This window comes from Callospermophilus lateralis, chromosome 7, assembly GCF_048772815.1.
Source record: "Callospermophilus lateralis isolate mCalLat2 chromosome 7, mCalLat2.hap1, whole genome shotgun sequence".
NCBI classification, from domain to species: Eukaryota; Metazoa; Chordata; class Mammalia; order Rodentia; family Sciuridae; genus Callospermophilus; species Callospermophilus lateralis.
Window position 1 is genome coordinate 13,604,786 of NC_135311.1, and position 19,236 is coordinate 13,624,021.

Consider the following 19,236-nt stretch of genomic DNA (forward strand, 5'->3'; position numbering starts at 1 on the left):
CATTGCGCTGGCCGCATGGTAGAATTGGCGCCCACGAGGGGGGCATTCTAGATTAGCTAGATTGAGTGGGAGCGCGCGCTATAAAGATAAAGAAAAAAGTAAAAGATAAAGGAAGTGGTGACAATTTGGGTCACAAAAGGAAGTGGTGACAATTTGGGTCACAAAAGTACCTTAAGATATTGAAGGAAAGAGACGTTAAATTAATTAAAATAAAAAATTCAACTTCTACCTATAAGGAAATGTAACTATTTTAGACAGTATAATTAATCAGAAAGAAAAACAGATAAAGAAAGCTCAGTTATTACAATTCTTAGAGATTGTAAGTGAATATTGTCCTTGGTTTTGTGAATAAGAGTCTCCAAATTTACTTACTTGGGAGAAATTAGGAAGAAAGTTACAAAAGGTCTGTCTTTCAAATGAATTACCTGGAGGCATAGATAATATTCAGAGAACCTGGACGGCCTTGGAAGTTTGTCTTTTTGAATATATGGGCCAGAATTCGTGGCCCCCTGAAGACCTGCTAAAAGGCATTCAACGGGCCATCAAGTCTATTCAAATGGAAAATCCGCCTGAGGCTACGTTAATTCCTTTTCCTTTAAGCCGCTTAAAAACGAAGGCGCTAGGGGCCAGGCCCAAAGTTAAAAATGTAAATTTAAACTTGCAAAGTCAGGTTACTCGGCCGGGAGATTATGGAGAGCAACATCAGAAAGGAGATACCTCCGAGGTCCTAGAGAGCCCTCCAAGGGAGGTAGACAATCTTCCTGGAGAGGAAAATCCGGAAGAGATTCCTAGAGGGGCTCAGAGTTCCTCTCAGCCACGTGACTTAGAAGCCCAAATTCAAAATGGTGATAGCGCAGAATCCGACCTTGTCTCAGAGTCAGAGGGAGAAGAATCAGATGTTGAAATTCGGGATTTACAGAGAAATTTCGACAGGCTGCGTTTAACACCGCCTGCCCAGGCTACTCAAATTCGGCCCATACCCGCTAAAAGAACAAAGTTTAACAGGTACGCTGGATTAACGATGACCTTTCTTACCCCATTCCAGCGAGGTATTAAGAAGGCTCAGGAATTGGGGGAGGATACTAGTGGCTTTCAACTTTTTCCCGTTTTTGAGCAAGTTAATGAGCAAGATCAGAGAGTTAGAGTTCATGCTGTAATTCCTTTTAAAACCATTAAGGAACTAAAAAGTGCATGTGAGACGTACGGTCCAAATTCGCCTTTCGTACAGAGTCTGATAGATAATATTTGCTCCCAGCCCCTTCCTCCTAGCGACTGGATTTCTGTAGCCAGATCCTGTCTGAGCGGGGGAGATTTCTTGCTCTGGAGAACTTATTGGACTGATTTTTGTACTGAACAGGCAGAACTGAATAGGAAACGTAATATAGAAACACCAGTCGAAATGTTTTTAGGGACAGGTGAATTTGCTGATTTAGAAAGGCAGTTAAATTATGACTTTGTAATATACAATCAAATAACTGATTGTGCAAAGCGTGCCTGGAGACAAATAGTCTCTAAGGACCAATCCAATTTAGTCCTTACCAAAATCAGGCAAGGTGCCAATGAACATTATTCAGATTTTGTAGCCCGATTGTACCAGGCTGCAAACAGGTCGATCGGAGATCCAGGAGCCAGTGAATTCATAGTCAGACAACTAGCATTTGAAAACGCAAATAAGTACTGTCAAGATATTCTCCGACCGCACCGTAAGAAAGGCACAGTTTCTGAGTTCATTCGCTTGTGTTCTGATGTGGACTCTACACATTTACAGACTGTAGCTTTAGCCGCAGCCCTAAAAGAAACCTTAAAGCCACAGGATTTAGGGCGAAAACCCCGCGGAAAATGTTACGTTTGTGGGAAAAACAATCATTTTGCGCGGGAGTGTCGCATGCGCAAGTTCAGGACTCCATCTACTGGCGATAATAGATATTGCAGGACTCGATCCCACATGGCGGATCCAGATGGCGCGGATCAGCCCGCCTTCTCGCCATCATTTCCTCCTAGCGGGAGGACAAAAAACTTCCGGTCGGCCCCTCCCCGGGCCGAGCAACAATACGGGGAATTCGAGGAGAGGTCGCACAGTGTGACGTCACTGGCGCCGACCAGGACAGCCCGCGATTTTTTCCGGAGGGATTTTTACCAGAACGTAGATCGCAGACAGTTTTCTTAGGGCCTTCAAGGACAATTGAATTGAGTCCTGAATCAGGACCAGAACAAATCCCTACTGGGATTTTCGGGCCGCTTCCTGATAATACTATAGGTTTAATTTTGGGACGTAATAATTTAAAGGGAGCCATTGAGGTAGTACCTGGTGTGATAGATTCAGATTTTAAAGGACAATTAAAGGTTACTGTAAGATCCAATTATGCCCTAAGGCTCACTCCAAGAGATACATTTGCCCAATTAATTTTATTGCCCTGTGATGCAGGGAGACACCTGCCGGTAGGTTCAGCTTCTAAGCCGCCGGACAGAGTATACTGGTCACAGTTAGTACGACAAGAGCGTCCTTTATTAGAACTTAAAATTAATAATAAAAAATTCCTCGGAATAATTGACACAGGGGCTGATATCTCTATTCTTTCCAGTAGATTTTGGCCAAGAAACTGGCCTTTACACGTAGCGCCAGCTAACCTAGAGGGCATAGGGCAGATTTCACAGCCCGCTCAAAGTGCCAACTATCTCCATTGGAAAGATTCCGATGGAAACAGTGGAGTATTCAAGCCTTATGTGTTAGAGACTTTACCAGCTAATCTATGGGGAAGAGATATTTTAACCAAAATGGGATTATTATTAGTTACTCCTAACTCTATGAGATCAGTTGAGGAAGTTAGTCAGAGGTATTTTCCTGGAGATGTTAAGGAAACCCTTCAGGAAGAGTATCTGTTTACAAACCAGTCTCCACGACAAAGATTAGTAAATGCTCCAAGCCAAAATTTTTATTAGGGGCCGTGAGTACTTCCCCGATCCCTAAGACAGCTGAAAAAATCACCTGGCTCACAGAGGAGCCTATATGGATTTCTCAGTGGCCCATCTCAGGGGAAAAGCTTAAAATAATTCATAGGTTAGTTGAGGAACAACTTCAGGCTGGTCATATAGAACCAACGCTTAGTCCTTGGAACACACCTATTTTTGTTATTAAGAAAAAGTCAGGAAATTGGAGATTGCTGCAGGATTTAAGGGCAATAAATCATGCAATTCAGCCTATGGGATCCTTACAGCCAGGACTTCCCTCTCCCACAGCCATTCCTTTAGATTATAGCTTGATGGTAATAGATTTAAAAGACTGTTTTTTCTCTATAAGGTTACATCCTGGAGATTGTGAGAGATTTGCTTTCACTGTCCCAACAATTAATTTTAAGGAACCTGTTAAAAGATATTGCTGGAAAGTACTCCCACAGGGAATGCGTAATAGTCCTACTCTGTGCCAAAAATACGTAGACCAGGCAATAGATCCCATAAGAAGTAGCTTTCCTGATGCATATATTATCCATTTTATGGATGATATATTATTGGCTCATGCTAATCCAGAGGTACTTTCAGAAATTTTTACTCAGTTAGAGACTTCGCTTTCAGCAATGGGTTTATGCATAGCTCCTCAAAAAATTCAAAAGGTGTCACCTTTTCAATATCTAGGTCAGATAATTCAAGGACGTACAATCCGTCCTCAAAATCTTCAGATAAGAATTAAGGAGTTACATACCCTTAATGATTTTCAAAAGCTATTAGGAGATATTAATTGGCTGAGGCCATCCTTAAAACTAACTACTTCTGAGTTAAGTCCTTTATTTCAGATATTACAAGGAAATCCTTCTCCAACCTCTCCACGTCAGCTAACTTTAGAGGCTAAAACAGCTTTAAGAAAAGTTGAAAATGCAATTAAAAATGCACAGCTTACTAGAGTTGATCCTAAGGAAATGGTGTATTTATTAATATTTCCAACTGAACATACACCAACAGGAGCCATATGGCAAAAATTAGGAGTTATTGAGTGGATTTATTTATCCCACTCCCCTCAAAAAACATTAATTCCTTTTCATGATTCTATAGCTCAATTAGTAATTAAGGGTAGAACTAGGATTTTACAATTAATTGGATCAGAACCTGATATCATAATTATTCCATTTTCTGTTCAACAGATTAATTGGCTTTTTCAAACTTCTAGCTCATGGCAAATAGCTTTTGCTGATTTTCCTGGCCAGATAGATAGTCACTATCCTCGTGATAAGATTATACAATTTGCATCATTAACGTCACTTATTTTTCCAAAGATTGTACGTGCCCATCCTATAGATGAAGCCTTATCAGTGTTCACTGATGGATCAAGTTCAGGTAAAGCAGGATTTTATAGTCGTGTTCACACAGAGGTAATACAAACTTCTTATACTTCTGCCCAAAGAGCAGAGCTTCAAGCTCTGATTTGTGCCTTAACTTACTTTGCAAATGAGCCTATTAACATTTATTCTGACAGCTTATATGCAGTCGGAGTTACTAAAAATATTGAAACTTCAGTTATTGGGTATATTTCATCACAAGAGTTATTTAAATTATTTCATAATTTACAAAAGGCAGTGCTAATGCGGAAATATCCATGTTTCATAGGACATATACGAGCTCATACTAATCTTCCAGGACCTTTAGCTTCAGGTAATAACAAAATTGACAAACTCGTAGCTTTTTGTCAACAGATGTCTTCATATGACTGTGCACTAGCTTCCCATTCCTTGCATCATCAAAATGCTTCTAGCTTACGTAAAAAATTTAATATTACTAGAGAACAAGCTCGTCAGATTGTAAGCCAATGCCCTAAGTGTGTTATTCACACTCCATCCCTGCCATCAGGGGTAAATCCCCGTGGATTAAAACCAAATCAAATCTGGCAAATGGACGTAACTCATATTCCTCAATTTGGTAAGCAGTGTTATGTACATGTCATAGTGGACACTTATTCTAGATTTATTTTTGCCACAGCACGTACTAAGGAAAATTCTCAAAATGTAATTTCTCATTGCCTAGCAGCTTTTTCTGTTTTAGGATGCCCTATGCAGATTAAAACAGATAATGCTCCAGCTTATGTGAGCTCTTCTTTTCAACAATTTTGTCAAGAGTTTAAAATTAATCATAAAACAGGAATTCCTTATAACCCCCAAGGTCAAGCCATTGTAGAACGAGCTCATTTATCTATTAAACTTCAATTACAAAAATTAAAAAGGGGGGATAAGCTTATGACTCCCCAAAATAGCCTTAATCATGCCTTGTTTGTTTTAAATTTTTTAAACTGTGACGCAGAAGGTCACACTGCTGCTGAGAGACAAATGTCTCCCTCAGTAACAGGCCCTTTAGGCAGAGTTTTGTGGAAAGATTTACAAACCGGTCAGTGGAAGGGCCCAGACCCGGTGATTATATGGGGCAGAGGGCATGCTTGTATTTTCCCAGAAAATTCTTCTCGTCCTATTTGGGTGCCTGAACGTGCTATCAGACATGGAAGAGATAGAACCCAGATTGAAGCGACTGAGGATCGACCCAGAGGAGCCCCCATCCAGAAGGAGGAGATATCGGAAAAGGATGAAGAAAGACCAGATTGACCCAGCCAAAAAGCTGATTTCATGGGAAGACGTGAAGAAGCTAACAACCCAGGCTTCCCGAATACTTCGAGACCTAGGAAAAAACAGGACCCCAATGATGATGGTAACAACAGTAATTGCCCTACTGGGCTGTCAGGTAAAGGGGGATCAAGTAGACACTTACTGGATCCACCCCTGGTACACCCAGCTGTGTGGACTGGAAAATCTATTCCAGTATTTACTAATGACTCATTCATGATGGGAGGATTTACAGATACTCATATTACTCCCAATCATGTGACTAGATTTAATTATTCTGGCTATAGTGCCCAATTACCCTTGTGTTGGTCCCACGATAAACATGCTGGCTGTCTGAAAGTATCATTCGAAGAAAAGACAGCGATTGGTAGACCTAGACTGACAAATAATTCTATTTATGGAGATTTAAAGCCTAATACTAGATCAGTAATTAAGATGGGACTTTCCCATAATAAGCCAGTCATTTCTGCCAAACCTCCACGGATACACCACTGTCCAAATAGTTCTACAATTGAGATTGGCACCTTTCCTAAATGGATGGATTGTATAAATCCCTTTCCTGTACAACATAAGGTGTCTAAAGATAGTGGGTATATTTTAGACTGGTCTCCAAAAATTGATAAGAGACAATTACGAAGAAATTCTGCTATGACACCTGCAGGATTTGTTAGTAATATTTTGACTTATAGTAAAGGTGGTGTTCAAAAAGATATTTGGCGTTTAATTGCTGCCTCAGAATTCTTACATTTTACAGACAAACCCTTACCAAGATTTATTGGCAAGAACTGTAAAGAGGGATCTTGCTATGGCTTACGAGCTTGTGTCCAATCTCCTTATGTTTTAATTATTGGAAATGTAAAAGTTAAATGGATAGATGACAGATATATTGTTACTTGTAAAAAATGTAACCTAACCAATTGCATTACTAGGTATAATGGAGGAAAAGGAGTGCTGATACTTCATCAGCCCTCTTTTGTTTTATTACCTGCTAATATTTCAGAGCCATGGTATGCTGATGCTGGTTTACAAGTCTTACAGCAAATTCATGCCCAGCTGGCAAGACCTAAACGTGCTATTGGAGTTATAATTGTTGGTGTTTTGGCGCTAGTCTCTTTTATTGCATCAACTGTCTCTGCGTCTCTGACATTGTCTCAGAATATTCAGCATGCAAAATTTCTTAATAATTTAGCTCAAAATACTTCCAAGGCTCTGCGTAATCAAGTAAATATTGATGAAAAGATTGAAACTAAATTAAACGCCTTAGAGGCAACTGTTATTGACATAGGTAATGAACTTTCAGCCTTAAAATTTAAAGAAAGGCTTAAATGCCATGCTAATTATAAGTATGTGTGTGTTACAGCTGCCAAGTACAATGCTTCTCTCTGGGATTGGGAGAAGGTTAAAAACCATTTGTTAGGTATTTGACAAAATAGTAATAATAGCTTGGATATTCTGGAACTTCATCACCATATCCAAGACATTCAAAATAATAGAGCTGATTTTTCAGATCCTTCTTCTTTGGCTAACCAAATATTGAAGGAGTTAAATGGGTTCAACCCTGGAAATATTCTCAAACACTCGGCCTGGTACATTATTGGATTATTCTCTTTGCTGCTAATTCTTTATTGCGTTGTAATTGTAGGATGGCGAGTCTTCAGAACAAGAATGCAGAAACTCCAGAGAGTGAACCGCCGCCTCATTTTTGCGAAAAGAAAGGGGGAATATGTCGGGAGCCATTCTCACACGTGACTGGGTGACTCCCGGTTAGGGTCTGAGGCGCTCTGGCTGTGTCGGAGCTTTCCCGGCCCTCTCCTGATGAGAGAACCTGTCCGTGTGGGGGTGTAACTGACCACTGACCCCGGAGGCCCAATCACTGACCCTGACCTTGGAGTGCGGCTCCCCCTTCAACCTTCATTGGATGGAATTATCCCCTGAATTTCTTGCTCCCCAATAAAAGGCTACTCCCTGGCGTGCTCTCTCTCTCTCTCTCCTGCTAGCCCTGAGTAATCCTTGCTGCCCTGCCGGGCGGTTAGTGGAGGGAACCAGAGAGGGGAGCCGTCTCGGACCTGGTCATAGAAAAAGGTAACTGAGTCTGTGTGTTTATTTCGATCTCGCTAGCTAACTTTTATGCCAAGAACCTCATTAATGAAACCATTGCGCTGGCCGCATGGTAGAATTTTTCTTTATAAATCACCCTATCCAGATGTTTTGCTATAGCAACAGAAAAATGGATTAAGACAATGTTATTCCTTTAGTTTTTTACTGAAATGTCACCTTATCAGTGACATCTCCATTCACCTACCATACTCCTAATTCTCCTCTCCTGTTTTCTTCTTCTTCTTCTTTTTTTTTTTTTATGGAGGGGGGTGCACTGGGGATTGAACCTTGGGGTGCTTAACCACTGTGCCACATCCCCAGCCCTATTTTGCATTTTATTTAGAGACAGGGTCTCACTGAGTTGCTTAGTGTCTCACTTTTGCTGAGGCTGGCTTAGAACTCATGATCCTCTGGCCTCAGTCTCCTTAGCTGCTGGAATTACAGGCATGCCCCACTGTGCCCAGCACTCCCGCTTTATTTTTCTTCATTGTACTTTTATCACCAACTGATATACTATGTGTTTACTTGTTTGTTGTCTACTTCCCTGCCCTCCCCCACTTTAGAATGCAAGCTCCAGGAGGGGTCTTTGTCTGTTTTGTTTACTTCCACTTACTCAAAGCCTAGTTAAGTTGGGACATGATAAAACACTAAAATAATTATGGAGTGAGTAAATTCTTTGACATTTGAAATCAAGGACCAGTCTTAAGACTGGAAAATGCTTAGAAACCTCCTTATTTTAAAACCAAGGAATCTGTGGTCCAGATAAGTGAAATGATGTCATTAAGAGCATATGGGCAGTTAGTGTGCCAGACCTTTATAAGTGATTTGGATTGTGCTATAAATTTTGTTCCACAGGTTTTTTTTTGTTTTGTATTCTACATTGAGTCATAAGCATCCCTTCACTTCACAGTGTCCATTTAAGTCACTACTTAAATATCTGTTCTACTTAAAAGATACCCAAACTAAATTACTAAATGTAAGTGGATATGTTTAAGTTTGTACTGTATACATAAATTCCTCTATGTGTATGCAGTGAAACTCAGTGAAGAGATCAATTTAAAAATATCTGAAGGAGATTGAGGCATAGTGCCAGACCCTGGATTTGACCCCTAGCACCACCATTCCAAAAAAATGAATGACACTGGAAGCATGTATATGTGATTTAAAGCTATATCTGCAACTCTTGTGTGTGGGTGGAGAGAATCCTCTCTCTCTCTCTTTCTCTCTCTCTCTCTCTCCCTGTGTGTGTGTGTGTGTGTGTGTGTGTGTAATGCTGGGGACCAAGCTTAGGGCCTTAGGCATGTTTAAGCAAGTGCTCTGCTGCTGAGCTATAGCCCCAGCACCTTAAGTACTTAGGTGGGATTTTAAGCCTGGGGGTGGGCAGTGTCCAGGAATGGGGCAGACAAGGCAGTTCCTGAACAGACTGGGATACAGCCCCCCCTAGCCTGCCCAGGCTATCTTTTCTATTTTGAGGTAAGGTCCCTTCTCTTTCAGGCTCTCTTTGTTAAAATATATTGACTCTGGCTTCCAGGTCTGACCCACCTAGACTCTGAAAAGGAATGGATTTAAAACTGACAGCTTCTCTCCTTCCTGGAATTAAGTTTTAGGTTATCTTTTTTTGAGGATAGTTTGAATCTTCCCTTTCCTCAGAGTATTTCCAAGTGTACGTGTTTGAAATGGAGCTTCTTTTGGCTTTCAGTAAAAGTCCAAACACCAGAAAGTCTTGATAGAATGTTCTGGATTAAAGAAAGTGAGACCAGAAGAAAACTCAATTCATAAAGCCACAGACCTAATGGGAATGAGTGTGTATTTACTCCCAATTCCTGTCTAGTCATTCAGGACAAAGGATGGACTGGGACCTGCATCAATTTACTGTCCACTTCAATCTGGGCTCTGGCTCAGATCCCGCTTAGGTCACAGAGACAAACGCACAGTGTCCCTTGTCAACTGGTCTAGAAGGATGTTGCTCCCCAGAATTACTAACTTTAAGGACGGATCTCAACAGAAGCAATGTTCCCGCTACCTTGCACCTCCTACCCTATATGCTGCGTTCTCCCAACTAGAGTGAAGTCTCTTCCGAGTCACACAGCCACCAGCGAAGGAGCGGGAACCAAATATAAAGAAACTAAAATCTCGGATAACCTGATTTCGTCTACTTAAGTGTCATACCTCATACAGCGGGGAAAGAATGAACCAAAACTAAAAAGTTGCCGTGCATTGGCCGGGAATCGAACCCGGGCCTCCCGCGTGGCAGGCGAGAATTCTACCACTGAACCACCAATGCTACCAGCAGGTGGCGGGTGGCAGCACCACTCCTTCACCTCTGTTCAATTTCAGGACGTGTTTCATAAATAGCTATGCTGCCTGTTTAACCTGCAGTTTCGAAAATGTTTGTTTTCATGCTCTAAGAGAAACATTTTTTAATACCTAAAAGACAACAACTTAAACACTGTTTTAAGGCTGTAGCTCTATTCGCCTGGGATTTTCCAAGCCACGAAACTCTCACGCGCCCTCTAAGGCGGTTCCCAAGCTTGCGCGCCAGGAGAATCTGCTTCCAACCAATATCAGGGAGGACTAGTCCGGGAAGTTCCTGCCTTAACTGGTTTTTGCCACAGCTAAGCGCCTTTAGAACCAACCGGAGAAGCTGGAACTTTCCCGGTGTTTCTTTTTGGCAGCTCTGAGTCAGGAGTCAATGGGACCGACTAGCCCCCCCTCCGCCCTGCCTTGCTCCCCGAATCTGCTAGAACCTTCTCCCCGAGTCAGCGCGGCGCCTCCCTGCTGAGTCAGCCCGGGCGGGCTGGGACCCGGAGACTCTCGACTAGCGGAGAAGGTGAGGGAAGGTTCGTGGCAGGGGGGGAGGGAGGTCCCTCGCACCGGGATAAAAAGCCGGTGGAAGCGGAGCTGAGTAGAGAGAAGCAGAAGGACAGAACTGCTGAGCGACCCTCCACGGCTAAGCAGCACTAACTTCCGCAGCCTGGTGCATCAGACTTTATATCCAACTCCTCCAAGGTGCTCGAGAAGCCATAGCCATGTCCACTCCAAGAGAAGTGGTAATCGGCATCGATCTGGGCACCACGTACTCGTGCGTGGGTGTGTTCCAGCAAGGCCGGGTGGAGATCCTTGCCAACGACCAGGGCAACCGCACCACTCCCAGCTACGTCGCCTTTACAGACACCGAGCGGCTGGTAGGCGACCCTGCCAAGAGTCAGGCAGCCTTGAACCCGCACAACACGGTGTTCGATGCCAAGCGGCTGATAGGGCGCAAGTTCTCTGACGCTACTGTACAGTCGGACATGAAGCACTGGCCCTTCCAGGTAGTGAATGAGGGCAATAAGCCCAAAGTACGGGTGTCCTACCGCGGGGAAGACAAGTCATTCTACCCCGAGGAAATCTCGTCCATGGTGCTGAGCAAGATGAAGGAGACAGCTGAGACGTACCTGGGACAGCCTGTGAGGCACGCTGTGATCACGGTGCCTGCCTATTTCAATGACTCTCAGCGCCAGGCCACCAAGGACGCAGGTGCCATCGCAGGGCTCAATGTACTCAGGATTATCAACGAGCCCACTGCAGCAGCCATCGCGTATGGGCTGGACCGGCGGGGAGCCGGAGAGCGCAATGTGCTCATTTTTGACTTGGGTGGAGGCACCTTCGACGTTTCTGTCCTCACTATCGACGCAGGTGTCTTTGAAGTGAGGGCCACGGCTGGAGACACTCACCTGGGTGGAGAGGACTTCGACAACCGTCTGGTAACCCACTTCGTGGAGGAGTTCCGGCGGAAGCATGGGAAGGATGTGAGCGGGAACAAGCGGTCCCTTCGCCGATTACGCACTGCCTGTGAGCGAGCCAAGCGCACCTTGTCCTCCAGTACCCAGGCCACCCTGGAGATTGACTCCCTGTTCGAGGGTGTGGACTTCTACACATCCATAACTCGTGCCCGCTTTGAGGAATTGTGCTCAGATCTCTTCCGCAGCACCCTGGAGCCGGTGGAGAAGGCCCTGCGGGATGCCAAGCTAGACAAGGCCCAAATCCATGATGTCATCCTGGTGGGTGGTTCCACCCGCATCCCTAAGGTTCAGAAGCTGCTGCAGGATTTCTTCAATGGCAAGGAGCTGAACAAGAGCATCAACCCTGATGAGGCTGTGGCCTATGGGGCTGCTGTGCAGGCAGCAGTGTTGATGGGGGACACGTGTGAGAAAGTGCAGGATCTCCTGCTCCTGGATGTGGCTCCCCTGTCCCTGGGACTGGAGACAGCAGGTGGTGTGATGACTACATTAATACAAAGGAATGCCACTATCCCCACCAAGCAGACCCAGACCTTCACCACCTACTCCGATCACCAGCCTGGAGTCCTCATCCAGGTGTATGAGGGTGAGAGGGCCATGACCAGGGACAACAACCTGTTGGGGCGTTTTGAACTCAGTGGCATCCCTCCTGCACCACGTGGAGTCCCCCAGATTGAAGTGACCTTTGACATTGATGCCAATGGCATCCTAAGTGTGACAGCCACTGACAGGAGCACAGGAAAGGCTAACAAGATCACCATCACCAATGACAAGGGCCGGCTGAGTAAGGAGGAGGTAGATAGGATGATTCGTGAGGCAGAACAGTACAAAGCTGAGGATGATGCTCAGAGGTGCAGGGTGACTGCCAAAAACTCCTTGGAGGCCTATGTTTTCCATGTAAAGGGCACCTTGCAAGAAGAAAGTCTTAGTGACAAGATTCTTGAAGAGGACAAGCACAAAGTTCAAGACAAGTGTCAGGAAGTCCTTGCCTGGTTGGAGCACAACCAGTTGGCAGAGAAGGAGGAATATGAGCATCAGAAGAGGGAACTAGAGCAAATTTGTCACCCCATCTTTTCTAGGCTCTATGGGGGGCCTGGTATCCCTGGGGGCAGTAGTTGTGGGGCTCAAGCCCGACAGGGGAGGCCCAATACCGGCCCCATCATTGAGGAGGTAGATTGAATGACCCTCATGATAAGTCAGCTGTTACTATAAGGCCAGGGTTTATGGGCCCTCTAAGCTATCTTCTTTTTTTTTTTTTTTTTTTTTTAAATACATCTGTATGTATAATTTTTCTCCAAGTTTATCTTTTTTTTTAAAGCAACTACTTTTATTTTTTATTTTATTTTTATTTTATTTTTTAGTTTTCGGCAGACACAACATCTTTGTTTTTGTATGTGGTGCTGAGGATCGAACCTGGGCCGCACGCATGCCAGGCGAGCGTGCTACCGGTTGAGCCACATCCCCAGCCCCATCTAAGCTATCTTCTATGATCCTGCCTTGAAACTTCAGTGGGTGAGGGAGTGTCTTCCCCCACAAATGGGGAACTTTCTTCTCAATATGTTTTATAACTGAGGTGTTTGTTATTTAACTTTTTTAACTCTCTTTTCTCATTTCAAACAGGCAGAAGTCGTCATTACTAACATTTGTGTGACTCATTAACATTGTTTTCACCTACAGTTTATGTAGTTTATTATCTGCATGTATGGATTTTATTATGGGAAAAATGGTTGTAGATCTAAATAAACTTTTAAAATTCCGTGGTTTTCTTTCCTACCAATTTTCTACATGATGGAGCTTGGGTTCTGAAGCAGGAGATGTTAGGGCAGGTGCTGAAGGCCAGACGCAAGGAAAATTCACAAGGTTGAGTATGAAACTTCTCTATAGGGGAAAATAGAATAAGGGGAAGAATTTGAAGCAGAAACATTAAAACAATACTGAAGTTTAAGTGCTGACAGAGAACTGTGTTGTTCAGGAAAAGTAAAGGAGAGAGAGTGTTGAAAAGGCAGAGACTGGATAGAAACTTAAGTACTGGCAAGGTTCTCATATGTGACCCTAAGATAAAAATTCTATTGGTATAACAGTGGTCCCCTTTATATTTTGAATATGGCCCTTGCTGCTCTGCCATTGTGACTTATTTTTAAAATGAACATTTTTCTTTCTCTTCCTCTCTCCCTGCTCCTCCCTAATCTCTGGGAAAACAGGATTACCTTTCTTCCCCATCCTAGGCAGAGTTCTTGAGCATACACCCACCAAAGAAACAAGTAATTCTGACTTTGGGGATGGCATCAGAAGATTACGGAAATGACTATCTCCCAAATTAACAAGCGTATTAGAATTCCGGACAGAAAACATGTTGAATGTAGCCTTTGAGTCACCTCTTTAAAAGCCCCCTGTTCCAGCTGATGGGCAGAATCACAGCCTTTGAGACAGGAGTCCTCTCTGTTTCTCCTTTGCTAGCAAAGCAATACATCTTTTTCCTTTTTCTCAAAATCATGTACAAGTTATTGGATTGGCATCAAGGATAAGGCCAAGCTTTCAGTAACATTGGGAGCTTAGTTTAGTTTGTCAGTCTATGTAGTAATATCACTGACAAATAGTTCACATGCTTATTAGACAATTCTAATCATGTCACTTTACCCTATTTTTTTTTTTTTTGAAACCCAAGTCTTGGATCTGGAGTATATTGTGGGAGGCTGACATAGCATGTGACCATCATTTGCCTCCCTTTTTGATAGGTGTGGCACTGTCTGTCACCCTGTGATCTGATTGCTTAGGTAACCAAAGATAGTAGCCCCCATCTTTAGGGTTGAGAAAATGCAAATGTGTCTTGTGCATGGGTGTGCCTTCCTACATCCCTATGGGTTGAGCTACATTAACCTGTTCCTTTGTGATATTACCCCTTGCCCTGTTGGGATAGAATGTTCCATGGACATGACTTTTGTGTGTCCCCTTCCCTTACTCTGCCCTTGGGTGTGGCCTTCCTAGATGTCAGTCAACCTGCTGACAGCAGACATTATGAAGCTAGACACAATCCCCTGAAACCTGGCCTCTTGCCTCATTTGAATGGCTTCTCCTCAATAAAAGGGGTCAGCATGAGCAGGCTCACTCTCTTTCTGCGGACCTTTAAGGTCAGAAGAGCTGTCACAGCACCCCCAAAGATAAAAGTATTTCTGTCTCTTGTGTGGTTATTTCGTGTGGCCCAGTTCCCCTGGAGTGACCCCTGAGTGTTCGTCGCATGCAACATGGCAGTATATGTTAGAATAGGTCTGGGGAATGATTGATCTTAGCTATATGAAAGAAATAAGTATGCTTATTAGACAATTCTAATCATGTCACTTTACCCATTTTTTTTTTTTTAAACAAAACCCCAAGTCTTGGACTCTGGAGTATATTGTGGGAAGCCGACAATTAGACAATTCTAATCACATCACTATCTGGTTTCTACTGATATTAGTGTATTCAAAAGCTTGATTCTTGTCTCCCATGTCAATCCAATAACGAGGACATAATTTTGAGTAAAAGGAAAAAGAAGGTTTATTACTTTGATTGCAAAAGAGAAACACAGGGGACTCCTGTCCCAAAGGCTGTGATTCTGCCCATCAGCAGGAACAGGGGGCTTTTAAAGAGGTGACTCAAAGGCTACATTCCACATGTTCTCTGTCTGGAGTTGTAATTCCCTTGTTAATTTGGGAGATAGTCATTTATGAAATCTTCTGTTACCATCCCCAGAGTCTGGATTGCTTCATTCCTATGGTGAGTGTGTACTCAGGGACAGATAACTCTGCTTAGGATAGGGAAGAAAGGTAAATCTATTTCCCCTGAGATTAGGAGGAACAGGAAGAGAGGAAGAGAAAGAAACATGTCCATTTAAAAAAATAAGTCACATTGGCAAAGCAGCAAGGACTATATTCAAAGCATAAAGTGGACTACTGTTATACAATGTGGCATTTAACATCATGTCTCCTAAAGTCCCTATGATCTGTGAGTTTCTCAGTCATCTATTGTTTTTCATGACCTTAATACTTTTGAAAAGTACTAGTTAGGTATTTTGTAGCTTGCCCCTTAATTTGGGTTTGTTTGGTATTTTTTCAGATCTGACTGAGGCTTTGGGGGAAGAATATACTACTGAAGTGAAGTGTCCACGTCATCACCTTAAATTGAGACTGCATAGTATCACTGTCACTAGTCACTGGCAATGGTAACCTTGAACACTTGATTAATGGTAACCTTGAATAGCTTTGTTTAAAAACTACCTTTTTAAATTTTTGTAAACATGTCTCTTATGTATGCATTATGAGGTTCCTAAGACACACACAGTGCTTAATTTAACTTTGTACCCTCTTTTCAAAGTACAGAGTCTGACACATTGTAAATACTTAAATGACACTAAGTCAAAGATGGCCTAGTGAGAAGCAAGGGAAAGGATATTTCACCTTGAAGATCAACCTGTGCAAAGTCATGTAGATAATACCAGTTCTGAAATTTTAATATACATTTGAATCAGCTGAGGGAATCTTACAAAATACAAATTAAATAGACCTTTTTTTTTTCTTTTCCAAATTAAGTATGTCTGAGGTAAGACCTGAAATCTGCCTTTTTGATGAGTTCTAGGCTATTTCAATTCTACACCCATTTTACTAGGAAGCAAACTAAGGCTCAGAAGTGTCAAATGCTTTCCCCAAGGTCACAGTCTATTAAAATAACAGTTATGCTTGGTAAACTTCCATTAATCAAGCTAAAGATCCTTACATCTTGGCCCTTATGAACTTCTCACATTCTGCTTCTTTTTCTTAACAGCTCTTTTCTCTTCCTAAAAGGACAGAACTTTTTTTTTTTTTTTCCATACAGTTTCTCCCAAATCAGAAAGTGGTTTATTTTTGAAATTGTAGAAAAAGGATTTCTTGAAGCAACTAATTCCATGAGTTTATTTTTCCTATTACTTCTCCATTTGATCTAGTGATCTCTTTTCCTGGTATTAACTAGGTAACTATTGAATTAAATTGGTGGGTGTGGGCAAAGTGGAGAAACATAAGAATCTCATGTTCACCAAAGTTTGATACCATTGACCTAGCATTAATAGACTTGAGGTAATTACAATTAATAATTAATTTGCTATAGCAAATGATGTTTAGTCACTTGTTCAGTCAGAAGAGACTGATAGCTGCCTTCCTCAGGGTGCTTGACATATAGAAAGATCTCAGTACATTGTTGTTGGATGAAGGAAGGGATAAACAGGCACAGGAAAACTGGTGTCTTAAAGTTAAAAAAAAAAAAAAAGAAAAAGAATTTTCTTCCTCAATAGGCAGGTATAGATCTTAATTGCAACTGCAAATTTAACAGTCTTCTGCATATAATACAGAAAAGTAGATTCACCTCTTCATTTGCAACAAAGCACAAATAATCTTCGTATAGGTAAACATGTAGGATTTTTTTTTTTAAAAAAGTATATATCAACACTATTTTCTCCAGAAAATAACTGTTAATCATTTGGTAGAGAAAGAAAGTTGCAGAGCCAAAAGTGCTTCCTTGTCAGAAGTGGGATTCGAACCCACGCCTCCAGGGGAGACTGCGACCTGAACGCAGCGCCTTAGACCGCTCGGCCATCCTGACACTCGGCCAAGGGCTTACTTCATTTTCCTTTAAGTTTATCATTATGGAGCATTATGCCACATCATATTAATGTTTATTTATCGTTTCAAATAAAAATTTGATTCTCCCTGCACCTCTTTCTTTGCAAAGCAGCAAAAATAAAACTGTCTGTTACTAACAGCTCTTTCCAACTTCCTCACCGCCTTAAACCTTGAAGTTCCATTTTCCCTGGAGCTCCTGTCCTCTAGAGAAGCAGAGTCAGGCCAGTCGTGAATCTAGTATCTGACTGTTTCCCCAGCACCCTTCGCCCCAAATGTCTGTTGCCAAATCCGACAGCAGGTGGATCCAGTACCGAGTCTCGTGGAACCGGGAACATCCAGCTGTAAGGCTAACAGGGCTGAGATGAGGCGGGGGAAATAACTGCCGTGGAGCTAAGCCCTGGCTTTCTCATTCAACCTTGGCGTCCGAGGCTCCGGCACTGGGTGGCTTCTGTATTCCTCAGAGTCGGGGGCAATTTGAGACCTTCAACAAATTTTAAACCTCTATTTCTGTTATAAATGTAATTCCAAAGGAACTTCCTTGAGGCGTTGGTGGTATAGTGGTGAGCATAGCTGCCTTCCAAGCAGTTGACCCGGGTTCGATTCCCGGCCAACGCAGAGTTATTTATTTATTTTGGATGCAACACATTTTATACCTGCCTGACACTTAGAAACTGCAGTTCTTGTCTCACTGTCTCTAGTTTTGATACTTCCCGATACTCAGGAATCTTTGTGATCTTCTGGATTCTGGGATCTCATGCTTGAATCTCAGACTCGGAAAGGAATTCCTCTGCGAAGTTCAAACGGTAGCCAAAAACACATGAGCAGTGTGAAATTGGCGGGTTCATTTAAGACATCGCATTTTCAAATTCACTTTTAATTTATAAATTAATTGAAAGAATACATTAATAAATGAAGTTCCTAAATAAGTAGAACTTCTTAAACGGATACTCACCACAGCTATTTAAAGTTTAAGTATTTGGGGGGAAACAGGCATATGCCCCTTATTTTTCAATTGTAAATTTTATATAATGTAAATACCTATAGATTCCCTATGAATGACATATGGCTTTGCCTCTTCTACATGGATCAGGACGGTGAAAAACTATGCAAGCAACCGGCAACTTTTCGAAGGTTCAGTAATAGTTTAGGACTTTCATAAATAGTGATTTTGAAAAGGATAAGGTAGCAGTCCTCCTCGTTAGTATAGTGGTGAGTATCCCCGCCTGTCACGCGGGAGACCGGGGTTCGATTCCCCGACGGGGAGACTTCGATTTACCTTTTTCATCCCCTGATTCCTGTGTAAGTATATCATTCTTAAACAACTTTAAAATTTAGGTTTCAAAATTATGTTCTCTAGTCAATTCTTGTATTAATCCTAGAAGCGAGTTTCCATACCTGTCATTGGATGAGCCTGTCACTCATTTTTACTGTCTTCCAGTCCCAGAACTTTCTGCTGCCCACAGGAAGATCCTCCTGGGGTTCAGGCTGTGCCTTAAGTCTTGGCCTCTGGACTCCCACCTTTCCTCTTGCTATCCCCTGCACCAATTGGAGGAGCTCCTGCGTATGTAGCTCTTGAGCAGTAGCCAGCTCCCCAGTTCTCATGTCCGCACTTTTTCCTGTGCCCTACTGCATGAAGATCTGTAGACTTGTAAAACAACCAAGAAACAAACTACAAGTTATAGGGAATAACAAAGATTTCATGCCCAAATCAAGCAAAGAAAGGAGCAAATCAAGCACGTAAAGACAATAGGAAGACCTGGGTTTGGTTTTGTTTGTTGCTGCTGTTTTTAATCACTAAGGAGGAGCTTGCATTTGGCAAATAAATCATTTAACTTATGTGAAATTCTGATTTTTCACCTGTTCAAAGGAGGAGCACTTCAAACTCTACTTTGAGTGGAGTCTTCCAGATCCTTTGTGAAGTACGTAGACAATTAGGCCGCAGGGAGGGAACTTCCCTTACAGTTCCCCTACCAGCCCGCCCTCCCTCCCGCCCTAAATTAACCCGGGCACCGAAACTCCTCCTTCCACCTAGCTGGCCAGCCAAAAAGCCCGCCAAAAGTTAAGTAACCCCTCCCACGAACTGGCTCTTAGCAGAGTCCCATAAAAACCAGACCCTGGAGGTGGCCCACC

General features: G+C 42.7%; 1 protein-coding gene, 1 long non-coding RNA gene and 4 other non-coding genes across 8 annotated transcripts; 4 read left to right on the forward strand and 2 right to left on the reverse strand.

The window, feature by feature from the left end:
- The first annotated feature begins 711 nt into the window (after positions 1 to 711).
- LOC143404595 (uncharacterized) lies at positions 712 to 7,683 on the forward strand. Of its 3 annotated transcripts, none has more exons than XR_013091922.2 (3): positions 753 to 1,005; positions 5,431 to 5,715; positions 7,240 to 7,683. It is a non-coding gene; the product is annotated as an uncharacterized LOC143404595 (long non-coding RNA). The 3 variants fall into 3 exon arrangements; XR_013091921.2 differs by having other exon boundaries at positions 756 to 1,005; positions 5,431 to 5,682; XR_013155545.1 differs by lacking the exon at positions 7,240 to 7,683 and having other exon boundaries at positions 712 to 1,005; positions 5,431 to 5,626.
- A 2,224-nt stretch (positions 7,684 to 9,907) lies between these two features.
- Positions 9,908 to 9,978, reverse strand: Trnag-gcc (transfer RNA glycine (anticodon GCC)). Its single transcript has one exon. It is a non-coding gene; the product is annotated as a tRNA-Gly (tRNA).
- A 304-nt stretch (positions 9,979 to 10,282) lies between these two features.
- On the forward strand, positions 10,283 to 13,232 carry Hspa6 (heat shock protein family A (Hsp70) member 6). Its single transcript, XM_076861632.1, has one exon. The coding sequence runs from the start codon at positions 10,724 to 10,726 to the stop codon at positions 12,653 to 12,655; it is 1,932 nt and encodes a 643-aa protein (XP_076717747.1). The 5' UTR covers positions 10,283 to 10,723; the 3' UTR covers positions 12,656 to 13,232.
- A 3,771-nt stretch (positions 13,233 to 17,003) lies between these two features.
- On the reverse strand, positions 17,004 to 17,086 carry Trnal-cag (transfer RNA leucine (anticodon CAG)). Its single transcript has one exon. It is a non-coding gene; the product is annotated as a tRNA-Leu (tRNA).
- A 563-nt stretch (positions 17,087 to 17,649) lies between these two features.
- Positions 17,650 to 17,721, forward strand: Trnag-ucc (transfer RNA glycine (anticodon UCC)). The gene has a single exon. It is a non-coding gene; the product is annotated as a tRNA-Gly (tRNA).
- Positions 17,722 to 18,298: 577 nt separating this feature from the next.
- Positions 18,299 to 18,370, forward strand: Trnad-guc (transfer RNA aspartic acid (anticodon GUC)). The gene has a single exon. It is a non-coding gene; the product is annotated as a tRNA-Asp (tRNA).
- Positions 18,371 to 19,236: the final 866 nt, after the last annotated feature.

Coding starts and splice junctions, on each gene's coding strand:
- Hspa6 (XM_076861632.1), top strand. CDS start 10,724: ATGTCCACTCCAAGAGAAGTGGTAATCGGCATCGATCTGGGCACCACG.